Source organism: Crocodylus siamensis, chromosome 1 (assembly GCF_052110815.1).
Source record: "Crocodylus siamensis isolate JL-2025a chromosome 1, ASM5211081v1, whole genome shotgun sequence".
In the NCBI taxonomy this organism is placed as follows: domain Eukaryota; kingdom Metazoa; phylum Chordata; order Crocodylia; family Crocodylidae; genus Crocodylus; species Crocodylus siamensis.
In genome coordinates this window covers 273,895,495-273,913,914 of record NC_143395.1, presented here as the reverse complement: position 1 = coordinate 273,913,914, position 18,420 = coordinate 273,895,495, and the positions used below count along the sequence as shown (strand labels likewise).

The 18,420-nt window shown below is 38.2% G+C and overlaps 1 protein-coding gene across 7 annotated transcripts in view; it reads right to left on the bottom strand.

Annotated features, from left to right (window-relative positions):
* The window catches only part of PHKA2 (phosphorylase kinase regulatory subunit alpha 2), a 67,067-nt gene that overhangs the window by 16,591 nt on the left and 32,056 nt on the right, over positions 1-18,420 (bottom strand). For 5 of the 7 annotated variants that reach the window (XR_016444173.1, XM_090062726.1, XM_090062734.1 and 2 more), the window contains 13 exons: positions 16,529-16,638; positions 15,477-15,621; positions 14,870-14,948; positions 13,603-13,772; positions 12,880-13,053; positions 10,884-10,972; positions 9,326-9,459; positions 7,189-7,345; positions 4,531-4,610; positions 4,214-4,292; positions 3,948-4,077; positions 3,204-3,305; positions 2,348-2,466 (listed from right to left, as the gene is read on the bottom strand). Coding sequence is in view for 6 of the 7 variants with exons in the window: in XM_090062726.1 (XP_089918852.1) it covers positions 2,348-2,466; positions 3,204-3,305; positions 3,948-4,077; positions 4,214-4,292; positions 4,531-4,610; positions 7,189-7,345; positions 9,326-9,459; positions 10,884-10,972; positions 12,880-13,053; positions 13,603-13,772; positions 14,870-14,948; positions 15,477-15,621; positions 16,529-16,638 (1,568 nt within the window). In the remaining variant the exon portion in view is untranslated. Of the gene's footprint in view, positions 1-14; positions 1,919-2,347; positions 2,467-3,203; positions 3,306-3,947; positions 4,078-4,213; positions 4,293-4,530; positions 4,611-7,188; positions 7,346-9,325; positions 9,460-10,883; positions 10,973-12,879; positions 13,054-13,602; positions 13,773-14,869; positions 14,949-15,476; positions 15,622-16,528; positions 16,639-18,420 lie in introns of those variants that run through there. The other 2 variants (XM_090062769.1, XM_090062762.1) reach the window with 2 other exon arrangements.

Below are 18,420 nucleotides of genomic sequence, written 5' to 3'. Positions count from 1 at the left end.
CAAAACAGAAATAAAAACCAACAAGTCAGACGACTATGCCAGGAGAGAAGTAAGACAAGGTGACACATGTAAAAACAAACAAGCAAGGAAGCAAGCAAATGAGGATTAAACTGCCTTCGTTCATACAAAAAAACCCATTCCATTAGTTGGCCTATGGAATGGTTGTGGTGTGCACTCCTCACACCAGTGCAATCCCATTGCCATCAGAGGATAATCCTGATTCACACCACTGTAAGTGAAATCGCAAGCTGAGAGATCCTTTAGCGCTGACGACTTTCTGATTTTTTACATTTCCCCGTTGCTATGGAACCACAAGCTTTCCACAGAATCTGCCTCAGGCAACACGTATATATATATATATATATATATATATATATATATATATATAAAAAGAGAGATAAAAAAGGCAGTCTCCACATGACGCAGATCTGGCACTGCAAGTTTCTATTTTTTATTCAGTATCCATTATAGTGTCAACAGCCTGTATTAGTACTTAAAAGTTATCCCATATTTTGGAATCAGACAGGCAGGCTGGCAATGCTTAACAAAACTAATGATGCAGCACACTAACAGAAATGGTCAGATACTGATTGATACCTAGAGCAAATTCCCAATATCTTTATTTTCAGTTAAACCACATTTAACAGCACCTTACAGACAAGCTGCAAGACTAATGGGCCTGATTTTCAGAAATGCTGAGCACCTGCAGAAATCAGTGCAAACAGGAGGTAGCCAGCATATCAGAAAAGTGGCGCATAAAGAGTAGAATACAAAAATTTAAAGACGCAGAATATTCACTGTCAAACTGATGTCTTGGAGTCAGGGTTTATCCCTGATAGCTCAATGAGTCTTAGCAGGAATCAGCTGAAATAGAAAATTAATCGCATGGCAGTAGAAATACATGACTCTTTTTCTGTTTTGAAATGGCATCTCTCTTTCAAACTGATAATAATCTCAGGAAGCATCTTTTTGCATTACATTTCAGCATAGCTGCTACTGTGCTGCATCTGTATTCAGAACAACGTAAGAACACTGCCAGCTGGTGGCTGGTTGGGTAATCAAAAGCAGAACAGAAAGTCTTTAAGTAGGAAAACACTCAAGTCAGGTGCTGCCAATTTGACGTGAGCTACTGATATTCATACTCTTTAATCTGTATAGCTGTATCAATTATTAAAGATTTTCAGAGACTGAAATATAAGCCCTTTTGACTATAACTACAATCTAACAGCAGTTTCATAAGCAAAACTGCACTGTAATAATAAATTAAATGATTTCCTATGTCAACATTGCAGTGTTCTCTATTCAGATCACAAAAAGCTTCTTGGTTCCCACATTTTAGGATGAAGTTTATATAATGCCATAGTAAGAGGAAAGGTTAAAATGCATTCCTACATTGCATTAGTTATTTCATCAGCACTTAACCTGCTATTCATCTAGAATACAATACTCGTCTGCAATTAAATATATAGAAAGAAAACCCAAATAATTTCGTCATGTAAATAAAAACTGAATGTATTATACTTCTCAAGGATGTTTAAATACAGCAACCAGCACAGAAAAACTCTAGCCATCTTGGTATGTACTTCATACTGTATATGAATTGGGATAGTACACAAATCCCTATGCCTATTCAGATAAGAATGTTTCTTTTCCTTCCAACCTGCAAAATGCCATACTGAACATAGGTTTAACAGTGGTTCTCAACCTTAGTGGAACTGAGGCACTCCTCACTAAACTCAAGGAACACCTCCATTATGGCATCCAATTTCAAAAACTAATGTATATATTACAGTGCTTACCTCCTTGCAGGGATCAGGGCAGTGGGAGTGGGGGAATCGTCGAAGCAGGGACAAACTTGATCCTGTGCATGCTTATCTCCTCATACCCTGGGGCACCCTTCAAAGGATCTCATGGCACCCTGGGTTGAGAATCACTGCTTTAACGTGACCCATGTGTCAATTTGATGTATACCTCTTTGTGGCGCAAAATACTACTTGAATCCAAGATTTTTAGCATTCATATTATTTAATAAAACCAAGAATTCAGTTTAAATTCAGATGCCTTTACTGCTTTAGAAGACTACAGGTGGCTGAATTTTTTCTAAATTGAATATTTGCATTAAAAAAAGAAACATTTCTTTAAAAATATTTTCCTTTTTTTGTTTTTAACAGCCAACTATACTACATGTAAGTAAATAAAAAGGAAATTCTTGCAACTCACCACAAATGTAACTGAAGCTAGAAATAAAACATTCAGTTTGCAAACTGCTCTCCCCTTTGTACTCAGGACATTTAATTGTTTCTTCAATCCTTTGACGACCTAAGAAGTACTCAGACAGGGCCCTCACCTGTTTCATCTCACTCTTTAGTCTATTAATGCCACTCCTCTCTGTTTTAGTTGCTCCAGTGTGCCCCATTTCATGAATGGAAATTGCAGGGCTGGATGAAGTGGAATCTAGAGGCCGCACTAACGAAAGAAGCAAGACAGTTTTATTCATCAAATGCAGCCACTCACTATGTTTAAACAATAATAAAAAACACAAATCAATGGCTGGAAGGCAGGAACAAGGAACCTATAGCTATTATGCTCCTACACAGGAGGCCATTCTAGTTCTTGCACTTTGGCTAGCCCCGACAGCGACCTTAGCCTCCCTGACTTGTGGCACTGCTTGTCATCTTTAAAACACAGTAGGTACAAATCTACCCACAATGCTTAGCTTACTCTTTTTGTCCAGAAAATTCACATATTTCTGCAGACCTCTCCAGATATGATTAAGTTGCCTTATAATAAGGCTGGATTCAAAATTCTTTAGTTCTGAATAATATTTGGAAACTGGAATGAATAATCACATTTGGTGTTTTGGGAAATTAAATCACTATGTTCCATAAGTGATCTGTATACTTTTAAGTACATTTTTAAAGCAGAGACTGCTGCTGACAAAACAACTTAAAATTAACTCTGCATTTAAATAGCTGTCATTTAGCATTAAGGCATAATGATGGATTTTGATTTTCTTTGATAAAAAATTCCCCAATTTCAGACTTAAAAAGTAACCCCAAATCTACATTTTTCTGTGATTAAAATGAAATCAAAATGTAGATTCGGGGTTATTTTTAAATCTGAAAATTGGGGATTTTTTTTAAATCAGAGAAAAACAGGATCCCTGGTCATAATACATCCAAGGACCCAAAAAGAATACTTACTGCTTCTTTCCACACCAAACTCTTTTCCACTCAGAATATGGTGCAGAAGGTTTTTCATATCAAAGGGGCTTAGATTCATTAAGCTTTCTGAAGCTTCTTCACCTAGTAAAAACAACATTTTCAATTAGTCAAACAGCAATTTTCAAGGGAAAAAAAAGCAAGGAAAAAATACTGATTAGCCTATCAGGCTCTAAAGACCAGGGACTTAATCTGGACAATGACTTTATGGTCCATTATAATCTACCAGATACTTGCTCATCTCTGCACTTCACAGACGATAACGGTACTCCTGACATATCCGGCTCTCTGCTAATCAGGTGTTTACTACATCTCTTGTTTGTTAGCTACCTGATAATTTCTTATGGATTCTGTTTTTATTTACATATGGAGCTTTACGCATCTTTGTTCCACCACTATTTAACTCTGCTGTGCTTGCTTCTCTCCCAGAGACCTAAATAATGGTACTGTGATACCCAAAAGCTTTTCTAAATCTGTCTAACCCAAATATACAGCTGGTCCAATAAAAGATATCACCCATAAAAACTCTTACTTCTCATATTTCCTGGATGGTTATATAACATCCGCACATAAGAACGTTGCATTAGAATGTTCCCTTAAGAGGGCATTTTAATAATTTAACTTGATTTTTTTTAAGAGGGAAGCATATATCATTCCTTTTAACATTGGGGTGGAGAGGGAAGAGGTATTTGTTTACTGCAATATCAAAGGTACAAATGGCTTTACCTGAACAGTTTAGACTCCGAGCCAGCTCAGTGGCCATCACCTGAATTATTAATCCAATGCGGAGCCTGAGCATCTCTGCAAAAAGGCTGGGCTGTGACCTAACATACATTGCCAAATACACCATTATTTCCTGTGGAAGCAAATTAAAAGACAGCTATTTATTGGCAGTCATCTTGACGCTTACCATAAACAGACAGCACAAGAAACAGGCATTCAATTAGGTGCAGCATGAGGAACACTCTTCCTGCACCTTTTATACCTATTACCTGTGTAAGAACTGCAATACTGATGTCTTGTCCGCTGGCTTCGTAAATAAGATTTGTTAGCTCGTCAGGTGGCAAAGGCCTAGGAAAAGTGAATCAAACAATTAAGAGTGACCGTGATGCTTAGTCATTTTGTACATGCATTAAAATGAGTTTTGATACTTTGTTAAGATTCATGTTATGATACAACTTTGCTATAACAACAGGCCTTCCAGGCAAAAGACTCACTATTCTTTCTGAACACAGTATTTGGAACCATTACAACACCAGAGAAATGTGGAGAGGCAAGATACATACACTTAGGAGGAGGTAATACTTACGTAGTGATAGTTTTTTCTCGAGGCTCAGGCGGAAGGCCTACGGTGAGCTGTTTGTGGTGCGACAGGAGGTCTGTGCAAGCCTGTTAAAGCATGACAGAGAAAACAAGAGAGGGGCCTTTGTTAACTGATGGGGAAATTTTTTTTTAACTCAAGGTGATAGCGTACCCCTCCTATGGGAATTCTTCATTATGGACGAATTTGCTAAGGGACACATATTTGGAGAAAGATCCCCAGCTGCAGTAGACTGTCATAGCTCCAATGAAGTCAATGGAACTACTGTAGTTCAACCCAGGCTGATGCCAATGAAAGCCAACCCTGATCCCAATGAAAGCAATGGTGCAGGGGGGCAGCGTAAGAGACCTACGGGAATATTCCAACTCTTACTGTAATGTTACTACTTGTAGGGGTGGATCCAGAGAGGGTGCAGTAGTACGGCTTCTCCTTTATTTTGGATTGGAGTGCACCACAGGGGCCTCCAGGGACTTCTTAAAGGCTCTAAAAGCATATGACAATCCTCCTTCCCTTGTCCTTTCTGCTCATGACTCCTCCCCACTTCTTCCCTCACTCCCCTGCCTGCCTCTTCTCTGTTGTCCTGGGGGCAGGGCTCAGAAGCCATGGGCTTGCTCCAGAACTGAGCAGGGTGGTGGGGAAGAACTAGTCTCCAGCCATCCTGTTGCTGTCCCACTCAGCCCAGCTGGGTTTGGAGGCTCCTCAGCCCCAAACAGTGGAGAAAGCAGCAGCAGCAGGCAGGGGAGCAGGGAGACAGAGGATTGGAAAGGACTGGCCTCTGACCAGGAAGGGTATGGGAGGAGGGATTTTCATGCTCTTTAAACATTTTGGGTATTTATACACATGACGCTGGAGTCTGCTGGAGTGTGGTAATTACCATGCTCCAGCAGACTCAATTAATCAAATCTGCTCCAATGTGCTGTAATTACAGCATGTCAGAGCAGCTTCTGCATGTGTATAGGTGCCCTTTAAAGTCCCGACAGGCTCCTTTGGTGTGGTCTGCCATTGCTGGTGCGGATGAAGGAGGCTAGGAGCAGGAGGTGCAGCCAGCCCTGTGGGTTGCTGCTTCTGCACCTCACTTCGTTATCTACAAGATAAAATAGATGCTTTGGAAAAAACATTTTATAGCAAGTAACCACCCTATGAATGACTGCATACTTTCAAAATATAGCCAATTTATGCCTAAATAGGTGCTGCCATGTGTTACTTTTTATGTTAGTCTATAAAAGTAGGCTGGATCCTGTTGAACTGACAGAGGGCCCTGAACTGAAGCTGGTGACAGTGGAGCAGTATTTTCCCCTTTTTTGGGAACCTAGGACACCTCCTTCAGGGAGATTAAACAAATACGTTCTGCCTAGTTGACTGTGAAGCCCCTATCATCTTAAAATTTAGATATGCTCCAAACCAGCTAGTCTACTGTGTCCCTTCAGGGGGACAAGCCAACAGCAAGCCCTACATTTGGAGAAACAATACAGTATCTGCAAGTTTTGGAGCTGAACAAGCTTTATCAAAACAGGACATTCGCTGAATGACAGTCACAGCTTTAACATGGCATTACATAGGCTGAAACAGCAGCCTAAAACAGGGCTAGAAATAATAGCAAGGATCAGTTCTTGGCACCTTACCATGAACTGGCACATGCAGGTAAATTTAAGTCTACACTAATAATTTAGGGTCAACCCTCAAACAGCCCAAGCCGAATAAACTGTCCTGAATTTTCATGTGTATCTTGCCTTGAAGTTGCTACATACCTAGTCCTCAAGAAAAGCTCTTCAAGAAATCAATCTGCAGACTATTTGTATCTACTTTTGTGCTTAACTCCAAGTCAAGCACAGGACATTTTGGAATTACTGCAGGATCTGGGTACAGTTCAAAACACACTGTGGGGAGGGGCAGGCTAACAGAAGGCAAGGTCCTAGGTTGTGAATCAGCAGAACTTCCAAGGTCAGGCTGGACTGCTGCTGGCAGCTGAGCTTAAGGATTTTCCATAAAAATGGTGAGAGTGAGGGCAGCCATAAGGTTGTCCCTAACCAACACAGTAAACACAGCCTGACAGACAGGCTTACAAACAGCAGAAAGGAAATCAACTTGTCTATAATCAAACTCCATTATTAACTTTATCTAGTTCCAGATACTTTGTCATTCTTGTACAACTCAACATAGTTCTACTGTATTGCTCTAGGGTTTTTGGAGCACAGATCACCTTTTTCTTGTGTTTCTGCACTTGTCTATGACCAGGGGTTGTCGGCACTGAAGTAATCCATTGTGAACACTTTGGTTTCCAAAACATTTTTAAAGCACTAATTAACCTCTTCCCTTACCTCTGAGTCTATCATTCTCACTTCATTAATCTATAATCCTCAACTCTTTAAAATACCCAAGCAACCTCTCTCAAGTTTTACCCTGCTTCTCAGAAAAGTTCTAGGCAGGCATGATGGATATCATTATGTTTTGCTGCTTTTCTAAAATATACTGAAGTACACTATTTGCTTTAACACATTATTGTGAAGCAAAACCAGAAGGCAGCAAGCAGAGGCCACCTTTGAATTATCCTCTGAACGTTAACAAACACACTCTTCAAGAATCATCATGTTTTGGGAAATGTAGGCCCTTTACTGAAGTGACATGCAACCTTTATTTTTGTTATACCTCAGCCAGGACTTCCACTCTCTTTTTAAGCATGCCAGAAATGTATCGGATCAAACCCCACTCTTGATTCAGGCCTGCCTTGTTGTAGAGCTCATTGAGCAGACAACGAACAGTGACTCCATACTGTCCATTTAGCTCTGTATTCCAGTCAGGACCTCTGCCACAAGAGAAACAAAGAAAAGATGACATTGATTAGATGCATCCAGAAGCAAAAAAACAACAGATAACTAAAGATCTTAAGTCCAGAGACAGGGCAGATGGTAAAACATAGAAAGCAAAACCCCTTTATAGGCTGAGCCTTGCAATACTGAGTCAGGCTGTCCAATACTAATCCAGCAGATTACTTAGGAAAAGAGTTTGTAAAAGCAGTATTGAGAAGCTGAGCCCTCACTGGAAGTCAGTAAGATTTGGGCATATAAATCCCCCTTACTTTTTTTTGAAAATCCCAGCCTTAAGCAACTGCTTAACTTCAGGCATGTCAGGACTTCTACTAAAGTCAGTGGAACTGTTCCCATGATTTAAGTGAAGCGGGTACTTAGATGCCATATTGGACAATACTGTGCAGAAGAAACCTAGAAGAATAGCCTTCACCAATCATACTGAAGACTGCATCAGTTTTTGAGATGTATCAGGGGTTTCCAATATATTTTCACTTTGGACTTTGTCATGTTGTTAATCAAATTTCCACACTTTTTGTCCTATTAAGATTGTATTCCTTCAGGTAACAGGAAAGGTGTTATGGTGCTGCTGCTGTCATGAGAAAAGTACTGAAAGAGCCAGTGATTATATTTCTGTAACTGAGGCCTGGGTATGAGAATTCTGCCCTCTAGCAACAGATTACAGAAATCCAGATGCTCTGGAGAAACAGAGCTAAGGCTGCCCTTCTTGGAAGGATATATATAACTTTTCACATTTCTAAACACCGGAAAGGAAAGGGCACAAAGAGGAGCTGAAAAAAAGCTCTTTTGTTCATTTCTCCCTCTCCTGATCTACTTCAGGAAGCAGCACAATGGTGAGGAACTTGGCTCCCTGCTGTCTATGTTTCATAATATCATGATAATTGTCTTCAACTATTTTTATAGGGTGCATCAAAGAGGATTTGCTTTTCAAAAGATGTTGCTGTCACAAAGGCATAAGACAAGGAGGGAAGGGAATGTTATATGTAGCCAAGTAACAAGGCTCCTCAGTGGAAATGTATAAATATGATATCCAGGACAAAGAAGATGCAGAAAAATGAATCTCCTAGACATGCTCAGAAAGACCCAGCTGTGAAAAACAGGACAGAAAAGTAAACAAAAGATCAATCCTTGGGGCATTTGGAAAGTCCAGCAGCAAGTATCTGCTAATATCCCATAGCTTTCCCACAATAATAAGAGTAATAATTACTATTATTTAAAAAAACCCACCCAGATGTGTGCATTAGAAAATTATCTCTGACAAGTTGACTCTGGATTAAATTAGGGCCCTATTCTTATCACCTGTTTAGTCACAGGTCTACTGTGCTACATTCAACAGCTTGGAGTAGACATTCCCCAAAGGATTTTGAGAAGTGTTAGGGTTTAAGCCAATCGTTCACTTAAATACAGACAAAACAAATGGTCAAATATTAAAATGTGTCCTACCTAAAAAAAGGGATGCACTCTACTCTACTGAAACAAATGTCTACAGTTTCTCCAAAAGTTTTGGAAATATCCATGTGCATTCCAATTTGCATATAAACTTTATGCAAATTAACTCTGAACAACAACACCAATGACAACAACAACAACAACAATAATAATGAATCAGATCCTAGGTTTTGCCTTTATGGAGGGCTTACGTATTTGATTTCACTGAGCTTTGTTTCAGACATGCAATGCCTGTTCATATTCTTATACTGAACACTCTTGCTTTTATTATTAGCTGTGTTTACCATCTTGTCACCTACAATCTGTATATCTGTATATCCATATATATGTATGTTTGACGTTAAATATATTTCAAGGAAAATCATCATGGTACTTAAGGTACCTACAAGCCTTCCTATAAAGTGCAAGCTTAAAATCATTACTGAGATTTTGTATGAGGGCAGTCGTGCACATACTGTACTTCCAGATGTGCAAGGGACATTGCAGAGAAACATCCATCAATAACTTACTTCATTATATACAAGATGTATAATATATCTGCTTGATCGTGTAGTGTTGGACACTCCTTCAACTGTTCAACTAATTTCTCACAATCCAAATCACCATGAGCATCTTTGGGTAAATGTAAAACAGCTTCAGGATCCTGATTATTAAAAAAACCAGAAAACAAAATACAAGTACCTGAAAGAACTAATGGAGAAAAATAGTTCTCGAACTCTCTGGCTATGGAGAGGGAGCCAAGAAAAGGAACACACTAATGCACCTCATCTGAAATATAAATTGATTATGTACTTTGCACTAAGCTCTTGTGCAGATGAAAAAATAATGACAGATTAAGTCCCAGAAAATGCAGCAGCTGATAGAGAGCCCCTCCTTTAAAAGTCATACTGCATTGTCTCACATGCAACACATACTTTTTCCCCCCAAAAAGAGGCTATAAATTGAAGTGCACAGTACGTGTGAGAATTACAGTAAGAGCAGTTTCTACCAGATACTGGCAAAAGTGAAAGTAAAATCTGCACACAACTCATAGGAATAAAGTAATGAACAGTCTGGGCTCCCTAGCTGCTGCTACTACCCAGTTATATACTACAAAGATAGATCTTTTTTTCCGTCATTCTTCCATTCAAAAACAAGGCGCATATATTCTGTGGCACATGTATGTCAGAAAATACAGTATTTCTGTCCCATTGAATCAACAGGGATTTCATCACTGGAAACCTGTTTTGGGCCATAACAACTAGAAATTATATAAACGCAGGAAACAAACTATGTTCCTGTGACTTTCTACTACTTTCAAAACTAGAAGTGCATGGGTATTAATCCTTTTCAATTAACAAATTTTAGTTGAAACTAGATTGATTTCCATGTATATCTTTACCTCTGCCTACATAAAAGTGAAGATGTTTATCAAAAATGTTCTTACTGAATAAAAAGATAATGCCAGGAATTAAATGAACATGTCAGCAAATCAGATAAGGGCAACACAAAAAATGTGGTAAATGAAGAAAGCCTCAGTTTAATAAGCTATTGAGAATACTACATAACGAATATATACTGAACCATCTACCAGTACCCCGTATAACACCTGCATAGACAGGCCGTGACCAAGGGGGTTCCTCCCCTGAACCGTTCTCTAACCACTCTGTTGGAGCCAACTATCTCTGCATTATTGTGGGTTTTGCCTCATGGATCCACTGATCTACCAGCCTTGCTCATGTACTTCACAATTCCACCCCACGCACTGCTAGGAATGCAGCTCCAGGGTAGACAGGATATGGGGATTACTCTCTCATTCCCCAGTTCTACTGGTGTCACTTTGCTCTAACCCTACTGCCTATCAATCTGCACTTGCCTAGCAGCAGGTGATGTCAGATTTGCCCCTGAAAGGTGAGTGCGAGTTATTTTACTATTTGTTTCAGAGCCACAAAAGGAAACATTTAATACAATAATGTACAGTTAAGTAATATCCAAACAAAGAGGAATCCTCTAATAGCCACGTAATCATTCCAAATCCAACTCTACAGCTTACCACTTATGTGTAGCATAAACATTTAAGCAGCTTACCTTTAATTTAAGTGGATGTGGGGAATCAACTAGATTGAGAGATTTCCGGTGAGTGTTTAAAACTTTGGTGGGGAGAGACATGGAAACATCTGAAAAGCCAAGCAAGCAAAAACGTTATTATTAAAAACATGTAGAAGGAATGCAAACACCCATGTAAAAAGAATTATGAGGTAAATGTGTTAAAAACACCTCTAGAAAGCCATGGCACATGCAGCTTCAAAGAAAACTCCTCAGCAGTTTGTCTTCCTTTCTTTAGCACAAGCTGATCCAATATGATTTATGATCTGATGGTGCCCAAAGGCTCAGGGAGCCCAGGGGCTGCATTATGCTATCCTAGTGTCTACTGAGAGACAGCCTGCTCCTCAAAAATGTTAAAATCTATTGACCCAATTTAAGCCATGCATTTGAAGCATGTACTTAAAACTGTAAGCATAAGTAGCCCTCATTGAGGCAAACAGCCTAAAACAACAGAACACAGGTCAGAGGGAGAGTGAAATACTGTACTACCAACCTAGTAGCTAAGATAAGCACATACACTGTTTATTTCACACTGTTTCTCACAGTCCAGGACAGACTATACATAAAAGATAAAGAAGAAAGCTCAGTAAACGTGGACAATATTAACCTATACATTATTTATATGGAACCTGCTCCAATGCCCACTAAAGTCAATGAGAACCCTTCCATTAACTTCAAATTGACAAGGCGCACTATGTTGATTACATGCCTATTTATACACAGAAAATGGATAAAACTGAATGGTTCCTGGATACAGTCAGTATATTATTACTATATTATTTTTAACAGTCACATTTTTCACTTGTCCTTCTATTTCTGGAATTTATTAAAATCTATTTGTATTTTTTGGCATTAACAACATCCATTTCACAAATTACTAAAAAAATATATATATATATATATATATCTATATTATATCTATATAGAGATTATATAGCTATTAGATACAGATATACATCTATATCTACATATAGTTATATTTATAGATAATTATATATTATACATATATAATCTATAATATAATAGATATATTATATAGCTATATCTATCTATATCTAATTTCCAGAGAACAGGCAGTCCTCGACTTACAACGTTTCGAGTTTCAACTTTTCACACTTACATCATTTATAAATTGACACCCTGTTTCAACTTTCTGATTCCAGTTTCGACTTTACAACACTTGATCCAATGCAATGCCACGCCAGCGAACAAGTTCGCTATTTCGTTCATCTCCCTGGAGAAAATCTGCCCAAACTTCCTTGGACGCTTTCTTTAAGAAAGCAGACAAGACTGCAGAAAAACCTGCAGCCAAGACTCCTGGGAAGACTCCAGCCAAGAACCCTACAAAAAGTCCAACCAAGAGCCCTTCAAAAAGTCCAGCAAAGTCACCTCAAAGAAGTCCTTCCAAATCAATATGATTGTTATTTACAATACGAATAAATACATTCATGTAGCTATATTACTCATTTATAATTAATCAAGTACAAAATTCTGGGGTGTTTTTAGTGAAAGTAGGGTGTCGGGCCTTGCTTCAGGAACCAATCCCCCATTTATAACATTGTTTCTTATGAGAAAATTGGTTCTGAGTTACGTTTCGACTTGAGACGTGGTTTTCAGGAACCAACTGTGTTGTAAGTCCGAGGACTGCCTGTATAGTAATATGCTGCAAACATCTTCACAATATAACCAGTAATTGTGACTTGATTATAATAATTACCTGCAAACACAAGTATAAAATAATTCCAGCCAACAGACCCAGTTACATCTGCTTTCATGTTGTCCAAGCGTTTAATTTAGCTTCAGTTTAACAAAACAACAAACATAGTAACCTCTTTGAAAACAAAGGAACGCATGATCTTCTTAATTCTTGGTAAATGACAATTTATTTGCATCACTGCTTCTCAAATTCTGTTATTTAAGAGGAGCTACACAATTTACCTCGAACCAACAGAGTTAAAAAAAATATGGGAGAACATACTTGGAATATCCAACCCCTTTGCTTTGGCCATGATTGACAAGATCTCCTGTGTGGAATGTGCAGCACTGAACACATGGGGGTGATCAGCAGTCCTTGAGATTGGAGGCAGGTACGACTTGAGTGCTGTACTTTGCAGCATATCATTTATGTACTGGTCCAGCTCATCCTGGCTTTCTGGCAGGAAGCACAGGAAGGAAAAGGTAGACTGAATTAAACAACTGGAAAAATTGATGTGCATTTCCTTTTTTAAGATATTACAGTTAAACTAATGAAAGGCAAAAATGAGAGATACAAAAAGACAAAGGCCAGACATTTTGCAGGCAAGTGCCACTGTCAACTATTTTTTAAAAACTGAATAACTTGGGGGTAGTAGGGGAACAAAATGTAACCAACATTTCTAAAGACCATGTCCTCGTTTTTTCCCTTATAAAAGTAAAGGGGTTTTATGAGTGACCTTACCTGCACAGGCTCACCTTCCTGGTCAATGCCCCTACGAATGGTTTAGAAAGAACATACGTGCACAAGATGACTACTTGGAGCAATATGTGAAAGTGCTGTCATCATCGTATTAGCATACGAGACTGATAAACAACTGAATGAAACCACCCTGTGCATATAAATAGCAAAAACTGAGATTTTTGTCCTCTCCAAATTCTGTGCTAATGTAAACATGAGTTATTTTAGCTCCCATTCTTATAAATATTTTCAGATAAATAGTGTTACCTTTATCATAGAAATCTTCTGGATAGCCTTCACATTCATATCCACTTTCAGAACTATAATAGTCTTCACTAGAATCATCAAAGAGCTTTCCATCACAGTCCGGATCCAGGAAGCTCAAATACGTATGGAATGATGTGGTAAGAAATTCTGACAGTTTGCCTAGCTTCACCCTGCAAAAAGGGAAGTATGCCAGAAGGAATTAACATCTACAGAAGTGTATAGGCATTGAGTTTCATTCAACAGCCCTAGAAACCTCTTCAAAATCCAACTAGTCCTACACTTGATAAAAAGGAAAACAAAAATTGGTGCCAGGCAATAAACATGCCAAGAAAAGAGTCATAGACCTAAGTGGGTACTACTCTAGTTATAGTAGGGCTGGAGGGTTGTTGTAGATGTGATGGTCTAGGAAGTGTACAAGAGGCAAGGGGACCTCAAGGAGGGCATTTGTACCTAAAAGCTTGTCCAACGTATTTCCCAGCTATATAGTTGATATAAAAAGGTTGTCACAAGAAAACCCTGCCTCTACTACTCTTAGTTATTATGTATTCATATAACACTGGTAGCAGTCCAAAACCAGACTAGAGCTACACTATTGCAAAGGTGCTGTGCATTCATATAGTGAGAGCACCCGTATGCTGAAGAACTAAAATTCCATATCCCAAACATACCAGTGGGGCTGACAAGGGTTCATTCACCATAGTTGGAGCCACTTTAATAAAAATGAAATGCTGCAACTGGGATATAAAGTGGATTTCCCTCTTAGGAAAATGCAGAAAGTGGCAAATCTAATAGAAAAAACAACAGAATGTATACTTAAAATAATGTAGTATGAGTTTCATTTTACATTATTTTATGTAAAAAAAAATAGGAAGTGTATATATGTGCATATACAACACATATTAATAATAATTGAATAATTATGTTCAATTAGGATCATTCCATTTTAAACCATGCTTCTTAAAAATAAAACTAACTCTCATCTCAAACACCCAAGAATGATGTTTAATTAAAGTCTAACTTTCAGTCTTGGAAATCCCAAAATATTATTCTCTTCATAAAGACTATCGGTACTATATTTATGGGTCTGATTATACTTAAAGTTTTACTAAGAACTGTCCTTTGCTATTATTTATCAATCCAACCAGCAGCAAATTCAGGATGAAATTCACCCCAGTGCAGTGGGCCTACGCTCTACTTATTTCTACCAAGGACTAAGCAAGACCTAATTCAAAGAAAGTTAACAATATATTTTAGAAAGTGACATTACCTAGCCCCTCCAAAATATCCATCCTCTAATTTTCTTACGCTGGCAAGAACTGATGGATGAATGTCAGAACCATCATCAACTAAAAAGAAAAATGAAAGTTTATAGGGTCTGAAAATAATTTCCTATTTAATACATTTAAAAAGATCATTTGAACATTTTCATATGACCAGTTTTCTTCCTACTAAAACAGTTTTTATTTGAAAATGGAATCCAACTCACTGGTTATGTCTCCACTATCAGTAGCACAATTATGGGGTTAAGATTTTTGCTGACTTTAGTACTCAAACTTGGCATTTAGAAACTTTTTCTTAAAGGATACACAAGGCCAGCTCAGTGGTTTACTAGGTGTCCTTTTCAATGCAAGTGAGGCATAGGCTCAAGACAGGCCAGGAGCTATGAGGACAGCTCACAACTCTCAAAAGTCCATGACAGATTTCAAAGGAGTCAAAAAGTGGCTGGGCACAAATGTTAGAGACACATCAAGACACAAATGTGTCATTTTTTTGTGTGCTGTTGGCTACAGACCCAGTAGGACATAACCATTCTATGGACCTCCAGAGTACATCTATTCTGCTTGTGATGGTCAAAGAAATGAAATAAAATTTACTGAGCATTGTATGAGTGATGGGAAAAGTCAGGGTTGGTCTTCCTGTCATCCTCCAACATGAGGTGAGATATGCCAGCTCTGTTCTGAGCATCTCCACAATCATCCGATTGTCTAGAGCCAGGTAGAAATGATGCTGATCTGTAAACTGGAGAAAAGCAGCAGCAACAACAACAACAAAAATATATATAAGTATGTGCCAGTGCTTTCAAATTTTCAATTTTCTTTCATTCCTTCAGTACGAGCTAGGCATACCACTTTGGAAAAAGCTTTAACATGGCCTTGCACAGTACTGCCGTGAAAATGTACAAGCCCATGCATAAAATCCATTTTCCTATCTTTTACCATCCTGATTATTAATGAAAGAAATTGTATTTCATTTGTCCATAAAAGAAATTACTAGCTCTGGGCAAATAGAATTTTCCAAGGCTAAATTATAGCCACCCACGATAAAGCTATAATTAATTAAGAGCGTAATATTTTACAGAATAGATAAAAACATTGTTGCAAAATCCAAACTTCTTGTTAGAAATGTGCATTTAAAAGGACATGTAATATACATTCAAGTACATAGAAAACATCCTTTCCTTGGTACTACTAGCCACGGCAACAAAATAAGGGGGAGGGGCAGGAATCAGATTCTGTTTTTCCGAAAGTGATACTTATAATTATTGACATTTGCAGCTGGAACATGACTTTCAAATGAAGCCATTAGTAGAATGAATAACTAATTGAGCAGCAATTCTGAGAAACTATTTATCTCATTGTCCTCATCAAAATTGTAGTTGCCAAAGATTCAACAGAGACTTTGCACTACTGATTGCACGTACCCTTCCCTGAGCCAAAAGCTTAGAGAAGCTGGACTCTGGTTAGGGAAGGACAAAGCTTTATCAGCATTCCCAGCTGGCTGCCCTCCCTCTTCCATAAGACAGCTAAGCAAAGTATAGCTACTTTATCAGTCCTGCTGCACCTAAAGTGAAGGGACAGTATAGAAAAGCAGAGTTTCATTAATGCTTAGGCCGGAAGTAATTTTCTTGCTGGCTTCATATGCTCACCTGAGGGGTAAAAGTAAATATTTGATTCCTTATCACATACAATTTGGAGGTTCCAAGCACACCAATGTGTCGGTATGGTCGCCCACTCAATTTCATGTTCTTGTTCCGCCCTGTAATAATAAAAATATTGTATCTGGGATTTCCTTCCCCAATTCCTTAAAAAGGAGAGTTCAAATACCATTCTTGTACATGGCGTGCTGCTAAATCCAATGTTAAATCCTCAGTCAGAAATACGTGCTGTGCATATATTAGCTGGAATTGAGAATTGGTATACTGTTACTATCCATCTCAAAGTTTCCACACGCTCAGTCATCATAGTATCTGTACCATACACGCCTAGGTTTCTGAATGTTAATGTGCCCGATTCAGTCAGTTCCCATTTACTTCATCTGCCTTCGGATTAGGACCTCAGAGATGAGTACTAAATTACCATAAGTCTTCAACCTCCAGAAATTCCTATTAAGAACAATGGGAGTTGAGCTATTTGAAAGTTCAGCCCTCCCCCAATGTGCATCACAGAAATTGCTGTGTTTAATAGTAGTGTCTAAGGCTCTAGAATTAAAAATGACAACTCCATAAAAAGTTAAGACAATGATAGTATGCACCTGTCTTCAACTACAAATTATTATTCTTCAAATTATGTCTGTGTAATAATTCTTTGTATTAAGATTTCTATATTGAAAAAAAATTATATCCCTGTCACCTTTTACTGAGACAACTGGACAGGTGTGTGGATGGACAAGAAGGTGCCTTTAATGTTTTTAAAATCCGATCAGGAAGGAAGCAAAGCCCCAAAGACAGTAAAAAAAAAAGGTAGTAATCAAAACAAGCAGTAACTCCAGCAAAACTATGAAGCTCTCACTGGCATTTAGGAATATACAAACCTAAGACAGGGAGGGGCCTCTGGAACCAAAGTCCAGTCCCCAAGCAATCTCCAAAACTGCCACTTTACAGTCCCACAACTACAAGGCATAACACCAAGAACATGCTACAGATAAAAACAGAGACAAGGGCACTGCCAGTGTTCTGCCATCTTAACAGGAAAGTATTTGGGTAATATTTAGTAGTAGTAGCAGCAGTAGTAGGCAGCAGTAGTAGTTGATTTACAGCTTTTGCTAAAATGATACAGTAGAATTAACAATAAAATTATATATTAGATAATAAAATGACATGATTTGTGGTTACTGGTAAAAGCATACAATAAAATTACACATTCTACTAATCTGAATGAAAGTAAAACTGAACATAAATGATGATACGTAAAAGTAAACAACATGAAGCAATATAAAATAGCAGAATAAGAAAAAACAAACCCAGGGAATTCTATAGATTTTGGTCCTTAATTCTTTGTGCAAGTAGTGCAAATACACCTACATGGTCTAGGACAGGCTGCAAGTTGTTAGAGAGGAGTTGAATTGGGTTTTTTCCTTCCATTAGCTCAGCACTTAAAATTCTCCACTAAGGGAGAGATCAATTTTCCTCTTATTTATTCAAAGAACGAACAAGACCACAAACAGTGATTTAAGTAACCTATTCCATTCCTCCCACAAGAACATATCCTGGTCAAATATGGGATGCATTACCACCTCCCCATCATGCCTACAGATCTCAGCGTGACTTAGTCTTGTAATGGCCTCATTGTTTGTGGGCTTGTACTTCAGATACGTAGGTTTCCAAGCCAAAAAAAGGGTTTTGTTTTTAAAAAAAGAGGAAGGTCTGGTTAAAAAAAAAAGTCATTTTTTGCATATCTGTCTCCATTCTGGTGTTTTTAATTCTTAAATTTGTATCTTGTTTCAAATATGGGAAAAATATGGAGTAACAGTCAAAATATTTCTCCGTCCATTTTTCTGAAGGAGAGTATAAATATTATTTAACCATCCAAACAATGGTTT